General features: G+C 42.7%; 5 protein-coding genes across 5 annotated transcripts; 2 read left to right on the top strand and 3 right to left on the bottom strand.

Annotated features, from left to right (window-relative positions):
* Positions 1 to 1,431: 1,431 nt before the first annotated feature.
* On the top strand, positions 1,432 to 2,414 carry EAF02_001868 (uncharacterized protein; the record flags this gene model as incomplete). The annotated part of the gene is made up of 5 exons (XM_038897916.1): positions 1,432 to 1,560; positions 1,615 to 1,712; positions 1,770 to 1,963; positions 2,014 to 2,059; positions 2,120 to 2,414. The coding sequence occupies 5 exons, from the start codon at positions 1,432 to 1,434 to the stop codon at positions 2,412 to 2,414; spliced, it is 762 nt and encodes a 253-aa protein (XP_038762891.1).
* Positions 2,415 to 4,286: 1,872 nt separating this feature from the next.
* On the top strand, positions 4,287 to 6,136 carry EAF02_001867 (uncharacterized protein; the record flags this gene model as incomplete). The annotated part of the gene is made up of 5 exons (XM_038897915.1): positions 4,287 to 4,772; positions 4,822 to 4,872; positions 4,926 to 5,045; positions 5,132 to 5,677; positions 5,729 to 6,136. 5 exons carry the CDS (start codon positions 4,287 to 4,289, stop codon positions 6,134 to 6,136), a joined length of 1,611 nt encoding a protein of 536 aa, XP_038762890.1.
* Positions 6,137 to 6,419: 283 nt separating this feature from the next.
* On the bottom strand, positions 6,420 to 6,902 carry EAF02_001866 (uncharacterized protein; the record flags this gene model as incomplete). The annotated part of the gene is made up of 1 exon (XM_038897914.1): positions 6,420 to 6,902. One exon carries the CDS (start codon positions 6,900 to 6,902, stop codon positions 6,420 to 6,422), a length of 483 nt encoding a protein of 160 aa, XP_038762889.1.
* A 929-nt stretch (positions 6,903 to 7,831) lies between these two features.
* Positions 7,832 to 10,400, bottom strand: EAF02_001865 (uncharacterized protein). Its single transcript, XM_038897913.1, has 5 exons — positions 10,167 to 10,400; positions 9,768 to 10,087; positions 9,455 to 9,721; positions 8,237 to 9,400; positions 7,832 to 8,155 (listed from the first exon to the last, which is right to left on the bottom strand). The coding sequence occupies exons 1-5, from the start codon at positions 10,261 to 10,263 to the stop codon at positions 8,060 to 8,062; spliced, it is 1,944 nt and encodes a 647-aa protein (XP_038762888.1). The 5' UTR covers positions 10,264 to 10,400; the 3' UTR covers positions 7,832 to 8,059.
* Positions 10,401 to 11,836: 1,436 nt separating this feature from the next.
* EAF02_001864 (uncharacterized protein) lies at positions 11,837 to 14,311 on the bottom strand (the record flags this gene model as incomplete). Its single annotated transcript, XM_038897912.1, has 1 exon — positions 11,837 to 14,311. The coding sequence occupies one exon, from the start codon at positions 14,309 to 14,311 to the stop codon at positions 11,837 to 11,839; it is 2,475 nt and encodes an 824-aa protein (XP_038762887.1).
* Between the last annotated feature and the right edge of the window lie 4,676 nt (positions 14,312 to 18,987).

Genomic DNA, 18,987 nt, shown 5'->3' with positions numbered 1-18,987 from the left:
AGACCAGTGGGAGACACGGAGGGGAACCGGTTGAGAATTGCACTGGGTATTCACAATATAGACATTGATTGAATAACACAATCATGATTCTAAATTTCATCTGATGGGGAGAAATCGGGTGATTTTGATCTGACCTTCGTCATAACTTTTGTTCGTATTGTGCCACTAATTCGGCAGCGCAAACGTTCCAATTGACTTGGTTTGGCGATGGACAAGATGGCTTCTAAATCGGCAGTATTGAGTTAGTTCAACAGCGGAAAGGACAGAAGATCTGATGATTTCGAAGGTATAATCCAATGCAGTGTTACCCTTTCGGTTCCTTGGTGATTACGGTAGTACTTTGATTTGAGGCCTTCCAAGATCAACCACAAGTCTACGAGATAGAACATCAGACCAGCTTTCTACAAGCCTCAGAACCTATTGCAAAACAATGTTCCTACGACACTCGATGATTTTCGTTTCGAGTAGAAGATATCTGAAAGTTGAACATTCAGTCCATGACCATATTGTTATAAGTAGCGGAACGGGGCGAAGAGACAAATGAGGATCTCAAGTTATGGAACATGTGAATGCGCAAATGTGTACTCAAGAGAAGATAAAGTTCCTTGGACAGGTATAAACCCAAGACTACTAGGTACATATCAGACGATGCAGGCTTCGTAAAATCAGTCGGGTTGTTTGTTCGGCCGTCTAATATTTGTTTTGTGAAGGGGTTTTTTGGATGTTGTCTAAGCTGACTAATACAAGGTTTCCACAACCTCTTCTCCACGACAATCACCCCTCTTTTGTGTCCAGAAATGCACATTATTGCGTATTGCGCGCACTTAACCTCGATGTCGTGCTCTTGTTAGTGTTGTTGATCATTGGGGAAATCCATTCCCAAGAAGCCGGTATTTCCCCAGATGAGGCGTTGATTGGTGCATCCGCCACATCAGATCAGTGCATTGGTGTTCAATTATCTATCCGGATCCTTATTCCTGACCTCGACGATGATATGCCTAAATAATTGCCGAGAAGCATGTCATGGCTGCGTATATGTCGAAATCTTCGTTTGGACTGGGCAATGTGAGCACGAACAAGTGTTTCGTGTCACATAAACATGACCCCAAGAAGGTTCCCAATGTATAAATCATATTCAAACATTTAGGATATTCGAAATACTGGGTTCATTGTGATTATTGAACCGATTTCATATACGAAAAGTTTCTGGTTGTTGGCACCGCAGTCTAGACTGTTTAAATCTCTGCTCGTGTGTCGAATCTGCGAGTAAAATATACACATTAGCACTGAATATTTTCGCCTGCGAAGTTCGGGATTTGGTAATTTCAGATCAAGAGGCTAATCCCGACAAACACCGGTTGCTGTCTTTTCGGACTTCGTTTTGTTTCTTTAAATCTACGTGACTTTAAAGACTTGATCGATTGTCTCAAAATGGTTGACACAATTCGAAGTATAGATATCGAGAGCGGTCGTCTCAAAGACGTGGACAACGGCCAAAGCTTGCGAGGATATTCCATCCATGTAGTACCACAATCCTTTGGAAGCACGATTGGTAGTCCGGTAAGTCCCTCAAAGTTCCTAAACAATCATCAACTTATTTGGGTCTTTATTCAGACCGCATTAGCGACTACTCTTACAACGCTCTCTTGTGCTCTTATGGGATTCCGCGGGCTATCTAATACAGATGTTTTCGTTGCGAATTTCAATTTTTGGTAGAAATCCCTTCCCGTTTTCTTCCTTGAAAGCTCATTCATTTAATTCTCTTACAGTGCAGGTATAGGCATGGTTATCTCTGCTCAGTGGGAGCTCATTCGAGGCAATTCATATGGCTATACTGTCCTGAGTGCTTTTGGACTTTTCTATGCTGGATTTGGTGCATTGGACATTCCTTTTCTGGGGATCGTAGCTGCATATGGAAATGATGCTGTACAGTATAATAATGCCCTTGGATTCTTTGTCTTATGTAGGAGTCCACGACTGCCTATTGAGGAACTAGGAAGCTGACAGAAATAGTGTGGTCTGTCTTCAACTTATTTTTCTTGATCGGATCACTTCCAATGTATGTATTATATATCATACCGCGGACATTCTTTTGATTGAGATCTAATCAACAACCTAGAAACCTCGTCTATATTGCCATCTTCTTTTTTGTACAACTAGCTTTCACTCTCGTCAGCGAATCGTATTTCTGCGCTGCAGACGGCAATCTTGGAACAGCTGCCGCACTCAAGAAAACTGCCGGAGCCTTTGCTTTTATCGCGGGGATGTTTGGATATTATACTGTGGGACATTTGATGTGCCAGGAAGCACTATTTTTCGATTTTCCAATGGGCGATACTAGTCGATTCTTCAGGAGGAAATTGAACAATGAGAGGCCAGTTCCACAACCACATGAGAAGGAATCTCAAGCCTAGTCGATTGTTCCGGACGAAACTCAACAATGAGAGACCAGTTCCACAAAAACATAAGAAGGAATCTCAAGCCTGAAGGATGATTTACACAGGAGACACTGAGTTCCATGAAAGAGGTGGTGGTTACGGTACAAAATAAGGCTTGGGGAAAAAAGGAGAAAAAATTGTGATAAATTGCTGAGGCATTTGGGATTCAATATCTAAAATTCGGAATCTACGACTAACTTTCAAATTTTTTAACAAATTCTTTATTCGATTGTTAATATCCGGATTCACTTTTTTATTGTTTCATCTTTAATGAATTATTGTATCAAATTCTAGGACACATAATTTGATACATCAAGAGATATTCACAAGTCAATTTTTGCCGTGTCCCGTCAATCCGTACACCCATAGGTAGATGGGAGATTTTCGGCAGTATCGTGCATGATTCCACTGCAATAGCATTGAAGTTGTGGGTTTATCAGTGACACACGGCTAACAAATGTGTTTACAACTCTGCTTGATTCTATCGAGTTTCTTCGCATTCGAGTTTCTTCGCATTCGAGTTTCTTCGCATTCGAGTTTCAGTAGCTATGTTGAATAAGGAGCAAAGTAAAAATCTTGTATTCATTTGCGATTCCTGATCTAGGTGGAAAGAGCAATCTAAAAAAATATCCCCTTTTCTAAAATTCCTATCGGTGTGGGCACGAAGCGCGGGATTTCTCTCAAGAGTGGACATATTGGGATGTTCCCAACATGACATTTCGAATCAACACAAGCCTATGAAGACCTCTGGAGTTTTCTGGGTTTGAGAATTCACTATTGGAGCAGTAGTTCACGTCTGGGGAGTTTTGTTTCTGTACAGATAAATTGCTGGTTGTTGAGAATTATCTGTTCACATTCCTTCGTCTCGTGATCGATCATGCGAGCGATGGCCGATGGACATCATAATGGATTCGACACGCCAGCTTTGATCTATGGCAGATGTGACAAGCAATAAGTGCAGGGAAGTGAACATTAACCTTACCCACTTTCTTGGCCAAAATGCTCCATAGCAAGATGTTCTAATGCCCAAGAAGCCAAATCAAGCTTTCCAATAGTGTGGTAAGCATTTTGGGTCCACTCGATAATGGATTCAGAAAGGGTAACAGCTGAAAATCATACCACAAGCTCTACTTCGATCAATATTTTTCCGCGCTTTCCCAATGAAGGATCAGATATTGGTTTTATCATATAGAAACAAGCTTTAAACAAAAGAACGAAAGGAAGGCTTGCAGGGAGAGGGGAGAGTGTAAAGTGTTTATCCGCTTGTCAGTAAGATTGCGGGGTAGCTTTTTGTGGATTCGCGGGGACTGGGGTTTGGAGAAGATGGGGTACTCGGGCTATTCGCAGGAGAAAGAACAGACCGGAATTGACCATTGGCGAAACCTTTCAACAATCTAATTGTTCTAATTCATTTCAAACAATTGAAAGCTTAAATAGTATGACAACCGAAGACTAATTGAAGGATCCATTCATTATTATTAAATCTCACAAATTCATTTGTTGTTGATTTATTATAAAATTTATTGAGGTGATCAATTTTGGCCTCTTTTTTCTCATACTCTACGTATATCGCAGACAGGTCAGATGGAAATGAATTCCAGGGTAAGAGGGTCAATCTTTTACCGGGAACCATGCTTCTCTTCAGATTATTGGTTTATCAATCTCACGCCTCAGCCGTGCATATTCACATTGAAGCTCCGGTGAGGGTGAAGGTTACGTATGTGTGAAAGTGGATAAGAAGCTCTGGATAAGATCCAGCCATGCGCACAATAAAGTTTACCATTTTCTTCCTGTCGTGCCCCGATTCACATCTCCACGTCTCGAGCATTGAAGCTCCAATCCGCAATCATGGGGATGTTATCCAAAGTCGAGGATCGCCCCACCCCTTCTCAAGTCTATAATTGGCGTGTTTATGCATGTTCTATTGTCGCTGGCTTTGCGGCTGTTATGATAGGTTATGATAGCGCATTTATTGGAACAACCATCGCCCTCCCATCTTTCAAAGAGGAGTTCAATTTCGCCGCATTATCTACCACGAAGCTAAATCTCGTGAGCGCCAATATCGTGTCATGTTATCAAGCTGGAGCATTCTTCGGCTCTCTCTTTGCGTATATTGCGGCGTATTTCCTTGGAAGAGTGAGAGGTATGGCCGTATTTAGTGCTGTGTTTACAATTGGAGCGGCAATGATGCTTGGTGCAAATGGAGATCGTGGCCTGGGTCTCATATACGGCGGACGAGTTCTTGCTGGGTTGGGCGTAGGAGGTTGTTCGAGTTTGGCTCCTATTTATATATCCGAGATATCTTTACCAGCAATTCGTGGCCGATTGGTTTGCGTAGGTTTTGCTAGTCAATTGCACATCCAGGCTCTTGCTAATCTTTCAGATGTTTGAATTGGGATGGCAGATTGGTGGACTGGTTGGATTCTGGATTAATGTGAGACAATTAAATCGTTTGAGTGAGGGGGAGGTCACTGATTGTCTCTGCAGTACGGAATCTCTGAAACTCTTCCATCTAACCACGAGCAATGGATCGTTCCATTTGCAATTCAGCTCATTCCTTCCGGACTGTTATTACTCGGATCGTTTTGGCTTCACGAAACCCCTCGCGTGAGTACATCGGCTTCCAAATTCTTCAGTCTTTCTTCTCAATTGCGTTGCTTTTCAATATCATGGCTAACCTCCATTCCATGCAGTGGTTAATGAGTAAAGGAAAACGGGACAAAGCAATCAAGAATCTATGTTGGATTCGAAACCTCACTGAAGATGATATCTACATCAAGGAAGAGATCTACGCAATCGACCAAAATATTGAACAACAAATGGCAGGTGGTGGTCTTGGATTCTGGCAGCCATTCAAACTCCTCGCGAGAAGCCGAAAGATCCAATGGAGATTTTTTCTTGGAGGTGCATTATTCTTTTGGCAAAACGCTTCTGGTATCAATGCCGTCAACTATTATTCTCCAACTATCTTTAAAAGTATTGGGATTATCGGTACCAACACATCACTATTCTCGACCGGTCTATTCGGTGTTGTCAAAACTGTTGGAACTATCATTTACTTGCTGTTCCTAATTGATCAATTGGGGCGCAGGAAGCTATTGATGATCGGATCCATTGGTGGAGCGTTGTGCATGTACTACGTCGCTGGTTACATTGCAATTGCAAAACCTGCGGATCATCCAACAAGTTCCCTACCCCCTTCTGGTGTATCTGCCGTTTTCTTTTTCTACTTGTGGACTGTAAGTATTTCAACCAATTGAATACTCAATAACATACTAATAACTCTCCAGGCATTTTACACCCCAACCTGGAACCCAACACCCTGGGTAATAAACGCCGAGATCTTCGACCAAAGTGTCCGAACGCTAGCTCAAGCACATGCCGCTGCCCATAATTGGCTGTGGAATTTTCTCATCTCGAGATTCACACCGCAAATGTTCTCTTCAATGGGATATGGAGTCTACTTGTTCTTCGCATCATTGATGATTTGGGGTGCGGCTTTCGTTTTCTTCTTGATTCCAGAAACGAAGAACGTTCCTCTGGAGGCGGTTGATAGACTCTTTCAGCGCGGTTTGCCGGCTAGGAGAGCGCATGCAGTTGTGTGGGCGGAATTGGAGCAGGAGGAAGAGGCATTGAGAGCGGGAATCACGGCGGGATTGGAAAAAGAAAGGACGACTGCACATGTTGAGACTGTTTAATATGGATGAGATGCGAGTGATTAGCGTATATTCGTAGCTAATGGCCAATTCATGGCTTGATTGTTGTTGCAGTAGTGAGAAAATGTAATATCAAAAGCTCTGCATAATCTTGCCTATGCGTTAGTTTCCTTGAAATGATGAGATTCGAGTAAGGAATCGTAGAGTGCTAATCTGTCAAGAAGAATACCCTTGATGTGAGATAAATGTATCTTCAGGTTAAAGGGCATCCAGAGGAATGGAAAGTCCCAAGCCTTGGAACTGTGCACTCCTTATCCTTTTCCCCCTACTTCCTATTCCCGAACCCTAATAAGAATGCAATTCTCAACGCCGACCCAAACCCGAGAATCCCGTAATTAATCAACTCCTCCGTCGACCATTCCCCAACGTTAAAAATTCCAACGGAATCCGCCTTGTAGATTCCCCAAAAATGTCCTACGTCACACAATAGCATAGCAAACACCACCGTCTTCCACACGGAGTAATCACGAGTGAGTCTCAAGACCACCGCTTCGTTGATTGTGAATAGAACATAGAGAGCCGCGATATCAGTGGAGAGGAACTGTATCACGGGGTCCGGAGTAAGAGTCGATGAGAGAGAAACAAAATGTTCAGAAAGAGAAGAAGGAGCCGTGCCGTGGATAAACTTGTAGGGTTCGAAGTAGGCTAGGTAGGCGCCAGAGAGGGCCAGGATAGGTTCGATGTAGAGGAGGAAAATACGGTAGAAGGGGTGGATTTTGGAAATGCGGGAGTCAATTGATGGGGCCATTGTGAAAACGGTGACGATGACGATGACGGTATTTTGTTGGAAAAGGATTGAAGGCGATAGGTTAAAGGTAGGGTATGGTATATATGAAGGAGATGTGGTTATGAGCTTCGATGTTTACAAAGCTGAGACAGTGCGTATCACTTGAGAAGTCTGTGCTGCCGTAAATTTTCCGCCGTAGACTCTGGTGACTGTTACCAAGGGAAAACCAGACACATCTAAAAGATTTGGCATTATATTCCATATCCCGAGGTCATCATCGATGTCATCTTCTTAAGTAGTCAATCGAATATCTAGCTTGCTTCAATTTGGAGTTTCCTTCATTATGAATCCTTATCAACTTTAACATTTTTAGACCTACTTTACCAGAAATTCGAATTATACCTCTGAGAAAGAGTCCCCTCAGACAGAGAGAATAATTCAAAGTACGAAATGTGATATAATGACATCCTGTTTTAGATTTATAAAGGGATGTCAATATAACACCGTCTTCACACTAACAATTTCTCCGTTTTCCTTCCTTGACCTGAGATTGTGCGAAACCAAATGGTGACTTCATGCCTCCACCGTTTATTCTCGTCTCTAGTTTTCTCTGTGAATCGGTGTTCTGCGAGACAAAGCCGTTCAATTAATTGTACACTTCATCCTTGACTTACCGCTACTTGTTGTACACAAATATGTGAGAGTCAAAACACTTCATGCTATGGATTCCTGAGTCAACTGATCTCTAAGCCATAGGTGACTTTCGATTCCATGCCTCTCCCCTTTCCCGATCACGTAAAACTATGGGATGGCAATCTTGGCAAGCCATATTCCAGATATCCATTACATGCGCACTCCTGTGAACAAGCTAGACCTTTGCCGCATTGTCAGACATTTAACACAGAAATCTCACCCATTTCATGCACAGCTACAATCAACTTCAGTCTCAATCTCAAGGGTATATCTCTAATCATTTCTGTTCGTTGGCGGCGCTTGCAGAGCTATCTTTCCTGGTTCCTAATTACACAACACTCCTCCCCAACTCCTTTTTATTCATATCCACTGATCCAACCCGTATCAATATTACCACCCGTAAAATACCGCCATTGCCCACTAGCTAGCTTTGTTTAATTGTATCATCCGACACCGATCATCATGAAGCCTTCATTCCTTCCGCATTAATTATCATCTATCTTCTCCACTTCGAGTTTGGCTTCCTCCCAAGTTTCCTTATTCTTTTTAGCCCATTCAATTTGAGCTCTCGCGTATGCAAGCTGTGAACATGATTAGCATTTCCGTCGCAACTCGGCTATGGGTATGCGAAAGAGGAAATGTAAAATGACGTGGACACGTACCATATATCTCTTCAAATCATCTTCTTTCTCTTTTTGAAATCTCTGCAAATCCTTAAGAACACCTGCACTTGCATCTTTGACATCTTGTGCGGACGCAAGTTGAGCTTGCTCCAAATGTGAAATTGCCTCTCTAGTCTTGCTAATTTGATCCCTCCGTGTTCGCTCCGGATCAGCATCAACAACGCCATGAACTGCATGACTTATACGTCCAAAGATCTTGTTTGTGATGAAATTTCCACTGGAACTCTTTCGATGAGTAGGAGGAATTTCTTCCTGTTGAGGGATTCCTTGAGAAGCAGATGGAGTATCGCCGTGAGTTGGAGGAAAATCGGAATCAATTGATGCCGTATCATCATGCGGTGATTCACGTCTTGCTTGTGGCGGTTCTCTTGCAGACGAATTTGACCGCCGTGGTACATTGCCAGTTCCACTATTGGTTAGATATTGGTCGATTCTCTTTGCTTCAGCTTCGCTTCTTTCCAACTGCTCTAGAAGAGCTCTCTTTTTAGCTAGGTCTTCATTAGTCATTTCTTGCTGAACCCTCTTCAAAACGCGATATCTCAAAACACTTCGCACTACACCGGCAAATTGTGCACTCTCGCGCATTGGTTCGGCAAAGGTTGCACCTAAGGAAGCAGAGAGTTCCTCGGTCGCAATGTACGAAGAATCAACAGCTTGACCAACTCTTTCTATAGCTGCTGCAAGAGATGCCGACGGCTCTGAGAGCGAAAAACCATTGTATCTAGCGCCAAGTTCCGCCAAATCAGTCGATAACGAAGACAAATGGGTCAATGTCCTCCGGTTCACTCGTTCAATAGGTCCAGTCAACAATGCTTCCAAGTCCTTTGTAGAAGATTCAAAGCTTATGAAGTATGGATCCAAATCCTGCTCACTCAAATTCGCACTTTCCGGAGGGATTCTGCCAAAGACTTGCGGTCCGGCTGTAGAATGCGCCGCGGTGGAAGGACTGGCGGCATACTCAGAAGCTTGTGCTATCATACCTTGAGCATTGGTAGTAGATGCAGAAGCTGCCTTGAGTTTCGCAGAGGATGCAGGCACAGGTAGGAATGCGTGAGCAGGTGTGGGGTTGGCGGGGTCGAGTGGTGGGGCTTTCATATTGGATTTTGGAATTGATGCAATAGGATGGGAATGTAATACTTCGTTCTAATGAGAGTTAAAATAGGAACGGTGGCGGAATATGAAAGATCGTTGACTTACCCAACTTGCGTTTGGATCCAGAAATCTCCACCAAACCCCATCATTCCGTACCTCATCCATTCTCCTACATCTGTTCAAGAAGACAGCCAACATGCGCTTTCGAAGATCTATCATTTGTTGATCTACCTTTGCTTTGGTTGGGTTCGCCGCATAATCTGCTATGGTATGCTTTTCTGGAATAGGTGGAATGATCAAAGTAGGATGTAACCTGGAGAGTGCATCTCTTAAAGAGGCAAACTCGGAATAGCGACGACGGACTTCAAGATCCTACTATATTGTTAGCTTGTCTATTTTACCTAGCTAGTTAACATACCCCGGTTCTTATCGTATACACAATATATTTCCCACCACTCTCAGAACTCTTCCCGGCGTCAACAATCAGAATAGGGAGTTCCGGATTCTCGTAAAGAATTTGTTCAATGCGACTATCGTATCCCCCCTTCTTCTGCCTCCTTGTAGCCTGAGATGCTTCGCCATAATCCTCATCACTTCCTGCCTCACTCGGGTCATAACTTAGATTGCGCTGTTCTGGTACATTATCTTGGTTTTCGCTGATGGTGGAAGGAGTGCGTGGTCCACCAAAATCATGTTCTACGATGTCCCAGCCCTCGGAGTCAGCATCAGACTCAGCACCTGGCGCGTAGCCCAGGAAAACAGAAAACATTTTGATACAAAGCGATCAAAGTTGTAAAAATGAAAGAAAACAACTTACGAGATCCAGGTGAATTCGGGACAGCATTTGAAGAAGTTATTGAATCTCGGCGCTCGAAGCTGGTGCCGTATGGATTATTGTCTTCATCATTCCACATCCTGTATGAATGATATGCTTGCTTGTACGGTAAGCTTTTTGTGTTTCTGTAAATATTTGATTAATGATTAGACAATTGTTTGGGTGTTGTGATTTGATGTTATTCAAGGTCATGGCAGTTGGAACAAGCACTCAAGGAAAGCTTTCCTACATTCATTCTCAGTTCTAACATAGTTGATCACCAGCCATCGTCATTGGTGTGCACAGACCACAACCATCATTGAGGCTCGATTGATTGAAGCTGGAGCTGGAGCCCCTCACAAAGTGAAGTGTGGCACTGCAAGTATTCAATCATCTACTTCAAATTTCAATTGATGATTTGATAAAAAAGATTTCTCAATATAAGGAAGGTCCTGACATATATCATTAAGACGTGTTAGAAGTTCTGTCCTACTTGGCAATTGAACTATCTTTACCTTCACATTCCCTTCCCATTTGATCTTGGATTGTCCTCTTTATTCAGAACTATTACTCTATCAGCCAAACGTCTAATCAAGAGATTCTTCCAGGCATTACACCATGATCACCAGATAGGGAGTTTCCAAAGTTCCTTTACAGATACACGTTATCAATCACTCACTCAATTGCCATCAGGCGTCAGTTCAGATTTCCCAAACAGCTTCATCATATACTGAGGTGATACCAACTAGTCAGGACTTCAGCCTGCTCAGAAACCCTCTCTCTCCTCCCTTGGTGAAAATCATGAGATGAGACAACACCACTACTATCAATTCATCATAGCAAAGGATATTCATTCTTTACTCTCAGTCAGTCAAGAAATTCATCCGCAAGTACTATATCAAGTCTAATCTGATCAAGCAAGGCCCCAAGCTCCACCTTAGGCAAACCACAAGTGGAAGCTAGGCAGAGTCGAGCGAGTTCCTTTCCCCTTATTGACTTAGACGAGCAGCCAGAGAATGTAGAGATCTCAAGATAATACCTATACACATCTCATCGAAGCCGCCAACCCTCGAGATAAAACTCCCATATACGAAGCATTAATCAATAATTGCACTTCACAAAATCATCACAATCAAGTTTCAGATATCTGTTTTATTCCGTTTTTCATTTCCCATCTCATTCCACTCATGGAACCTACCTCCCTATCATCGGGTCAGGTTGCCAAGTCCCTTTCTATCCTGATACCTAATCCCATACTGGTCATCATTCCCTATCCAATCCCCTCTTGAACCCTCGAATTATTTCCTCTCTTTTTCTGGATATCAATATCAATCATTCAATACCCTCTCTTGAGATCCTCGCCTTCCTCAATTTTTCATCCACAAATGTTTCCCCTTGACATCTCCACCCCACGAAACAAAAAAAGATACACAGAACGCAAAAGCCATTAGAGACCAAAACAAGAAAGAAAGCACAACGAAGCGAATGAAGGTAGTAAAGAAAAGATGAAATGGAATAAATAAGAAATTGAGAGCTCGGTATTACAACACAATATTTCCTGCCCATGCCTATCAAATGCACGCAAGTTCAATTTCAAACAAATCAACTAAGTCACTTTTCCCCCTCCATACTATAAGCTCAAAATAATCATTAAAAGAAGTCCCTGTCCTTAATTAATGTCCTGCCACTTCCTCTTCAACCCAACCATTGAGTCCATGTCCTTGTCCATCAATGCCAAGTCCGTATCCGCTGTTGAAACCTCCATTGCCTAGACCACCAGAGAAAGAGCTTTGGTATTGATGACCTCTGCCTCTTGGGTTTCCTTGCTGCTCTCCATTTCCATTGCCATCTGGTTGTGCAAAAACAGGAAGAGAAACAGCCCTGCTGTGGCTTCCTCTAGCTGGAGCCAACAATCCATTCATAGTGGGTGCTCCAGACGATTGAAAACCATTCGTATTGCTAATGCTTGCGCTTGAACCGTGTCCATTCGATTGTGGTTGCTGGATATTCATGTCATCCATGTTACCACCACCGTACAAAGCTGCTTGTTGCGCTGCAAGGACTTGTTGCTGCTGTTGTTGAAGAGCTGCAACGGAGTATGGATCAAGGTTTTGTTGTTGCTGTTGTTGAGCTTGTTGAGAAACTTGGTTGAGGTACATTGTCAAAGGATTGTTACTTCCAGCGTTAAGAATAGTTGATGGAGTAGATCCCTGTTGTTGTTGTTGTTGCTGCTGCTGCTGTTGGAAATTTCCATTTGATCCATTGATTGAACCTGGAGCTACAGAACCCGTCGGGGAAGAACCATTCTGACTGGGTTGAAGGCCGCCCGAATGAGGAGGTGAGTTGACACCATCACCGCGCGGAGATTGGGATTGTTGGACTTGTCGTGGAGGATTTCCACATCGATCTTTTCCAAAGTTGACTTTGAATCGACGGTACTCTTCCTTTCCTCGAATGGCCTCAATCGCCTTGATAGCATTTGCAATATTCGTGAAGTTTACGAAAGCGCAACTCTTCTCTCGAAGAGTATTGACCAATTCAATCTCGCCATATTCGGAGAAATCTTGTCTCAATCTCTCTTCGGTCCACGATTCATCCAAGTTACCAATGTAAACATTTCTTGATGCACCACCACTAACAGCAAGAGCAATTGCAGCTGGAAGAGCACCAGAGTGTTTCCCCCAACCAATCTTCAATCTTCTATTGTGGATCATTAATCCTTGCAAGTTACTCAAAGCATAGAAAGAAGCAGCAGAGGTAGGATCAATGAATGTGACAAAGCAAATGTGCTTGTCGGGTATATATCGAATGTGATGTAAAAGACCACCTCTAACAACATTGCAAATTTCCTCGATTGTTGTTTCCGGATGAATGTTACCCAGGTAAACAGTGCGGTTTCCAAGGTTATTGATTCCACCCGCGGTGGTGGCAACAGCTGCGGCAGCTACGGATTGCTGAGCCAAAGCATTAGAAATCAAGTCACGATCAGCCCCATTGAGAACATGAGCGTATCCTGGTGCAATACCAAGATATTGTGCAGCATTCTGTTGTTGGGTCTTTGAAACGTAAGCGCAACGATCCTTTCCGTAGTAGACCCGACGTGGCGATTGCCATTTTGCCTCTTGAGGTAACTGAGAGACCGCCTTGATAGCATTTCCAATCGACAAGAAATGAACAAACCCAATTGCCTTTTCTCGAACGATCTTCACTGTATCAATTGGGCCGAATTTTCCAAGATCTTCACGCAGCTCATCCTCGGTGACCTCCTCACCAAGGTTTCCCAAATAAACATTTCTCGAAGCACCCGATTGTTGAACGGCAAGAGCGACAGAAGTGGGCACTTGAGAAGGCTTTCCCCAACCAACCTTGATATCCTGGCCTCTGATGGAGAGCTTCTTCAAAATCGCATCGGAGTGGAAATGTGTGGCGGAGCTTCCATCCAAGAATGAGATGAAAGCACAGTTCTTATCTGGCAAAAGTCGAACAGACTCAATCTGTCCACTTCGGACGTGACCGAGGATTTCTTCCGCGGACGTCTCAGGAGGAATGTTTCCCAAGTAAACAGTTCGGCTGGTTCCTGAAACCAAACCAGGTGACATCTGTACTGGAGAGGAAGGAGCCATGCTCATGTTCTGCATCCCGTTGTTCATTTGAGCAAATCCACCAGTTGGGGATTGTGGGTTGTAGAACTGAGGTGCGCCATAAGTCGAAGGGGAGACCAAGCTCTGATAGAGTTGAGGAGACATAGGTCCCGTTGGGCTTTGAGGTTGCTGTTGATTCTGCTGTTGCTGTTGGAATGTTGCATAGTTTTGGAATTGAGGACTTTGGAACGCAGAAGGAGTCCCTGGTTGGAATGGACTACCAAGGAGAAGTTGTGAAGGTAACAAAGGTGTGAATTGCATATCGAATGCGGTCCCTGGTGTTGTCATATCATTTTGACCTTGTTGGCCCATGCTCTGTGTATTTATTGAAGGAATGTTCACTCTGCGAGGATGTCTATCACCATAGCCACCCATCGAAAACTGATTTGAGCTGTATGCGCCATGGGAGAAGCCCGTATCGCTGCTGGAGGGCTTCGATGCATGCCCAAAGGGTCTATTTACAGAAGTCGCTCCAGATCCGCCATTTTGAGATTGTGACTCCTGCATCCCGAGAAGATGAGGTGGCAGGACAAAGCTGTCCCGCACAAGAGATGATATTACCGCCGTTTTGAAAGATTAAACTGTGCCTGCAAAGGCACGTTGAAAAGCTTTTGGTCTTGAAGATTGAATGAATCAATTGACCAAAAGATATCCAACAGAAAATTAATCTGCCAAAAATCGTAAGAGTGAATATGCCGAGAAGTTCAAATTCGAAATATTTGTCTGAAGTGAAGTTTGGATATGTATTAACAAAGCTAGGTATGTAGATATTCGAGGTTGGCTGGTTGGCTGGAATTGAGAATGTTTGCCGCTATAAACAAATTCTTGTATAGGTAGAAATATGAATATTAAAATAGGTTCAGTTTGTATACAAGTATTCGAATCGAAAGGAGGAAGTTGTCGATGTGAATCGTCGCAAAATATCTATTTGGTAGATGTTCAAAGTGTGTTGGATCGAAGGAATGGACGTTTGAAGTTGAGTGAATGCTCGAAGGACTCTACTGTGACCGCAAAGGATTCCAATCGAAGTAGTGGTCGTTTCGATGCGAAGGCAAATTGGGCAGTTCTAAAAGAAACGCTTCAGAATATCTGCTCGATGCAAGATTTGAGTGGGTTGTATAGAGAATATTGGAACAATAGTAACAACAAAGAAGTTTTGTCTTTTTTAGAAAAAGGAGGTAGACTCTTCGTCAAGCTTATTCGAATAGTTTGGACGAATCGATAAGGACTGTCTAGATTTCTTTTCTTCTCTGATCTTCTTCTTCTTTTTCAATACACACTTCTTCTGCTCCTCTTCTTGTCTTCTTCAATTCAATCCTCTTGTCGATATTCGAGAATCAAAAGATCAAGAATTAGAGTTGTGAAAGGGTAAAAAAAAGGGGAATGCAAGATAGTCAATCCGCTTTTTTTAATCTCTCTTGAAATGGGGACCTGATGGTGGAAATGATACCAAAAAAGAGTGTATTCAAAATGGATTAACCAAAGAAGGAATAATTGGAATCAAAAATCAACGAAAAAGGAGTAAAATAGAATTGAACAATATCTTGAAAGAATTGTGAATTGTTCAGAGCATAATATAAGAAGTAGAGTAATGAAGGAAGAGAGAGAGGGAGGGAGGGAGTTGTGAGAGTGAATGTGAGAGAGGACTGAAATGAAAAAGATAGAAGCGGGCAAGTTAAAGTTAGGATGGAATCGGACGATGAAAAACAATTACCTACATAATTTATCTGATCGAGTATGATATGGATTTGAACCAATCAAAGACTAGAATTCATGTATAAGAGGGAGAAAAAGGGAGGAATTCTTTCATTTTAATTAAACCGAATGTAGTTTGGAGTGATAGCTTGATGCGGGATAGTATAAATTAACATGGGGTCCTTCCTCTTCTAGAATTATTCCCGCCAGTACCTCACTAGTAGCTAACTAATCAGCTACCTGGTACCTTAGTTAGCTCATTATTATCCTCCCCTTTTACTCGAAAGATGGAAATGAATGTCGGGGATGGGATGGGATGGGATGGGATGGGATGGGATGGGATAGTATGTGAGTATGGAATGGTATGAATACGGTGAGGTATTGGATGTGGGATATGATATGGAATTGGAATTGGATGGTATGGGATGATATGGGATGGGCTGTAGTATTGGATGTGAGATATGGGATGGGATGGGATGGTATCTGGTATTGGATGTGAGATATGGTATAGGATGGTACGGTATGGTATCTGGTATCGTATGAACATTATACCAAGGAGGTATTGACCATTATGGTATCAAATGAAATGCCCGCTAACATGTTCCCTTTACCCCTGGAAGCCTCCAAGACCGTTTCTAATGTTGTACTGCCAATATGTTTATGCAATCATCTTAAGATAATCATTCGTGAGAAACAGATAAAATCACATTGAATCACTTCCACAGGTATACACTACACATCCACATCCACATCCTCATTCAACATATGATAGAACAGAAGAAAGGAAGAGGAATCCTCTCGTCTCTCACGCACGCACGAATCGATGAGAAACTCACGCTTTCCGGCACCTAGGTATAATCACCCACAACAAGGCGAGGCGATTCATTCATTTCCAAGATCATCTCGGACCCTTCATCTGGGGGTCAACTATCATGTAAGCACTCCAAGCTACCAAAACTCAAAATGCCATGGTACACACATGTTAAGATATTGGTGCAGAAAGAGCGTCAAGATATCAAATCATTCGTCACTTCAATCATCACAGCCTACCATTAACTAACACACAGAATCCTCCATAGCCGCGGCGCATATCTTGGGACCGACATGTTGATACAAACGTAGGTACGAAGCCAGAACCATAACCACCATCAGGTACGATACAACAAATAAAGCGCTCTGCCTCTTTCATCTTCTCAGCATTCTAACCCCGATCCAATCGCAGCGCCAACAATGTATTCTAGACTTGATCACTATGGAGAAGACCCAAAAGAGCAAATCCATTACGACTGAGTGTTGATTTTGGAAGCACGGTATGGAGAAAAACAGCACACGATATGCACTTATGGATCTCGCGTCGGATTCGTGGTTAATCTTCATTCATCAATTCAGGGTCCAAATCCATCGACTCCGTAATACGATCTCCAACACCGCTCATGGGTTGCCCTCGTTCCTGCACGCGATGGGCACAAAACTTTCCATGACTTTTGGGCAACCCACCGACTTTTCCAGCCCTTGTGCTTTGAGTTGAGAGTAGGTATGCTCCAGAGATCATGCGAGCACAAAAGAATTATATTCTCCGAAGTGATCGATGTCTCCATTCACCCAACGATCCAATTCTTTGATTCCGATTCTTAAAGTACCGTATCTCGTCCCATGCTTATCCAATCAGCTATGTAAATTCAATGATATTGGATCGCTTCACTCTTTATAAATTCATTAATCATCCCAACAAAAGTGCCTCAACCCTCAAAGAACAGATATCATTCATCATTCATTCAACTCTCGGCCCCACCTCTCCCTTCTAGCACCTCCTGCCTCTTCCCATACAATACGAACAAACGATGCACTTAGGCGCCGGAACATTCAGATGCGCAGATTTAATCTCCAGAATATTGCTGAGATAATACGGATGGATACCTCGACATCCAGGATGGCTAAGTACTTGCAGGCGACGTACATATCTATGTAGTATCGACAACGGACCCCAAGTCTCGAGATGCAGCCCTGAATATTCCTAGGTAGCTATGCACAACTGTAATCCGTATGGATGTACTTCGTAAAGTAGCACATTACGATATGTCACACCGGTTTGTCATTTATTCTTGAGATGTAAAGATGCTCGTGCTGCGTATACTTTGCTGCTACGTTAACAATGGTTGTACTCTGTCTGTATCGATGGATATTCTCAAAGGCGACGGTTTTCAACAGTTTTTAAAACATCCCTTACATCTCAACGCGACCGTTTCGACAAATTACAACCTACATGAAAACTAACCACATTTAATCACCATCAAAAGTAGCATTTCCTTCTCAAGCTCCCATGCATCTCCATCCGTAGTAGTCTCTATGGAGTACATAGGAGAAAAAATAGTCCAAAACTAATCACCCCAATAAATTCTGTAATAAATCAATCAATAATAAGATTATAAAATTAGATAACATTAAACAATAAACAATAAATCCATAAATAATCTTCAATTATAAAATCATTTAAACATTTAATTCTCTGAATTGGAATGGAATGGAACAATTGGATTGTTGAAGGGCTTTGCCAGTGATCAATTCCGGCCTGTCTTTTCTCCCACGTACAGGTAGTACACAGTACCTTCAGCTACCCACAACCTCCATCTCTCTTCCATTCCCATTACACCTCTTCTCCCTCAATACTTCAATCCTCCATCCCCATCCTTCCACCCATCCTTCCAGAACATTACACCACCTCCAACCTCCAACCACCCATCGCCATTTCACCAACCACGCATCCCAAGGATTTCCCCTACTTCCAGCACCAAGTAAGGAACATCATCCGAGCCCCTAGGTCCAAGCTCTCGTGGCGTGTTCGTGAAACAATTTCCCGTGACTCGTGAGTGTACCTGTAGTGTATATAGTGTAGCATAGTACAGTATAGCTTAATGATTGTCCACTCGCCACCAACTAATATAACCAAGTACGACCGACTACTAGGTAATTAACACGGAAGATATTGCCATGTAAATTGGAAACATGGCTCAGCATGGCTATTAATAGGTACGCATTTATAATCTCCAAAACTGTAATTAGGATGTGAATATACAGGAATCTTAGAATTGTCTGCGTATGGAATCTCGCGCGGGCAGCCTATCAAGAAACTTCCAGAGTTGAGATGTACGAAATCAAGAATTTTCCGTCTATACATCTAGTACCTGAATAGATAATTATAATATCAAATAGCCTTTCTGTTTTTCCTATCCTATATACATAAATGAAGCTTGAAGGTCAAAATATCAAACTTCCTCCATACATTTAAAATCCTTGTTTCTCATGTCCTCACCCCTCCCTCTCACCTCCTTTCGCTTCGCTTACTCACGCCTTCCCAATTCACATTGCATTGACATCTCTAGCAGTATCTCTTCATCGAAAATTTTAGAATGTGGGAATTGAACAGCCGGTATATATGATTTCCTCCAACAGTGAAAGTCTAGCGAGCTCTCATGGTGTTTTTGAGAAGT

This window comes from Botrytis sinoallii (genome assembly GCF_014898435.1).
Source record: "Botrytis sinoallii strain Bc 23 chromosome Unknown BSIN_002, whole genome shotgun sequence".
In the NCBI taxonomy this organism is placed as follows: Eukaryota; Fungi; Ascomycota; class Leotiomycetes; order Helotiales; family Sclerotiniaceae; genus Botrytis; species Botrytis sinoallii.
Note: the sequence above shows the minus strand (reverse complement) of the source record. Positions and strands in the feature narration are given on the sequence as shown.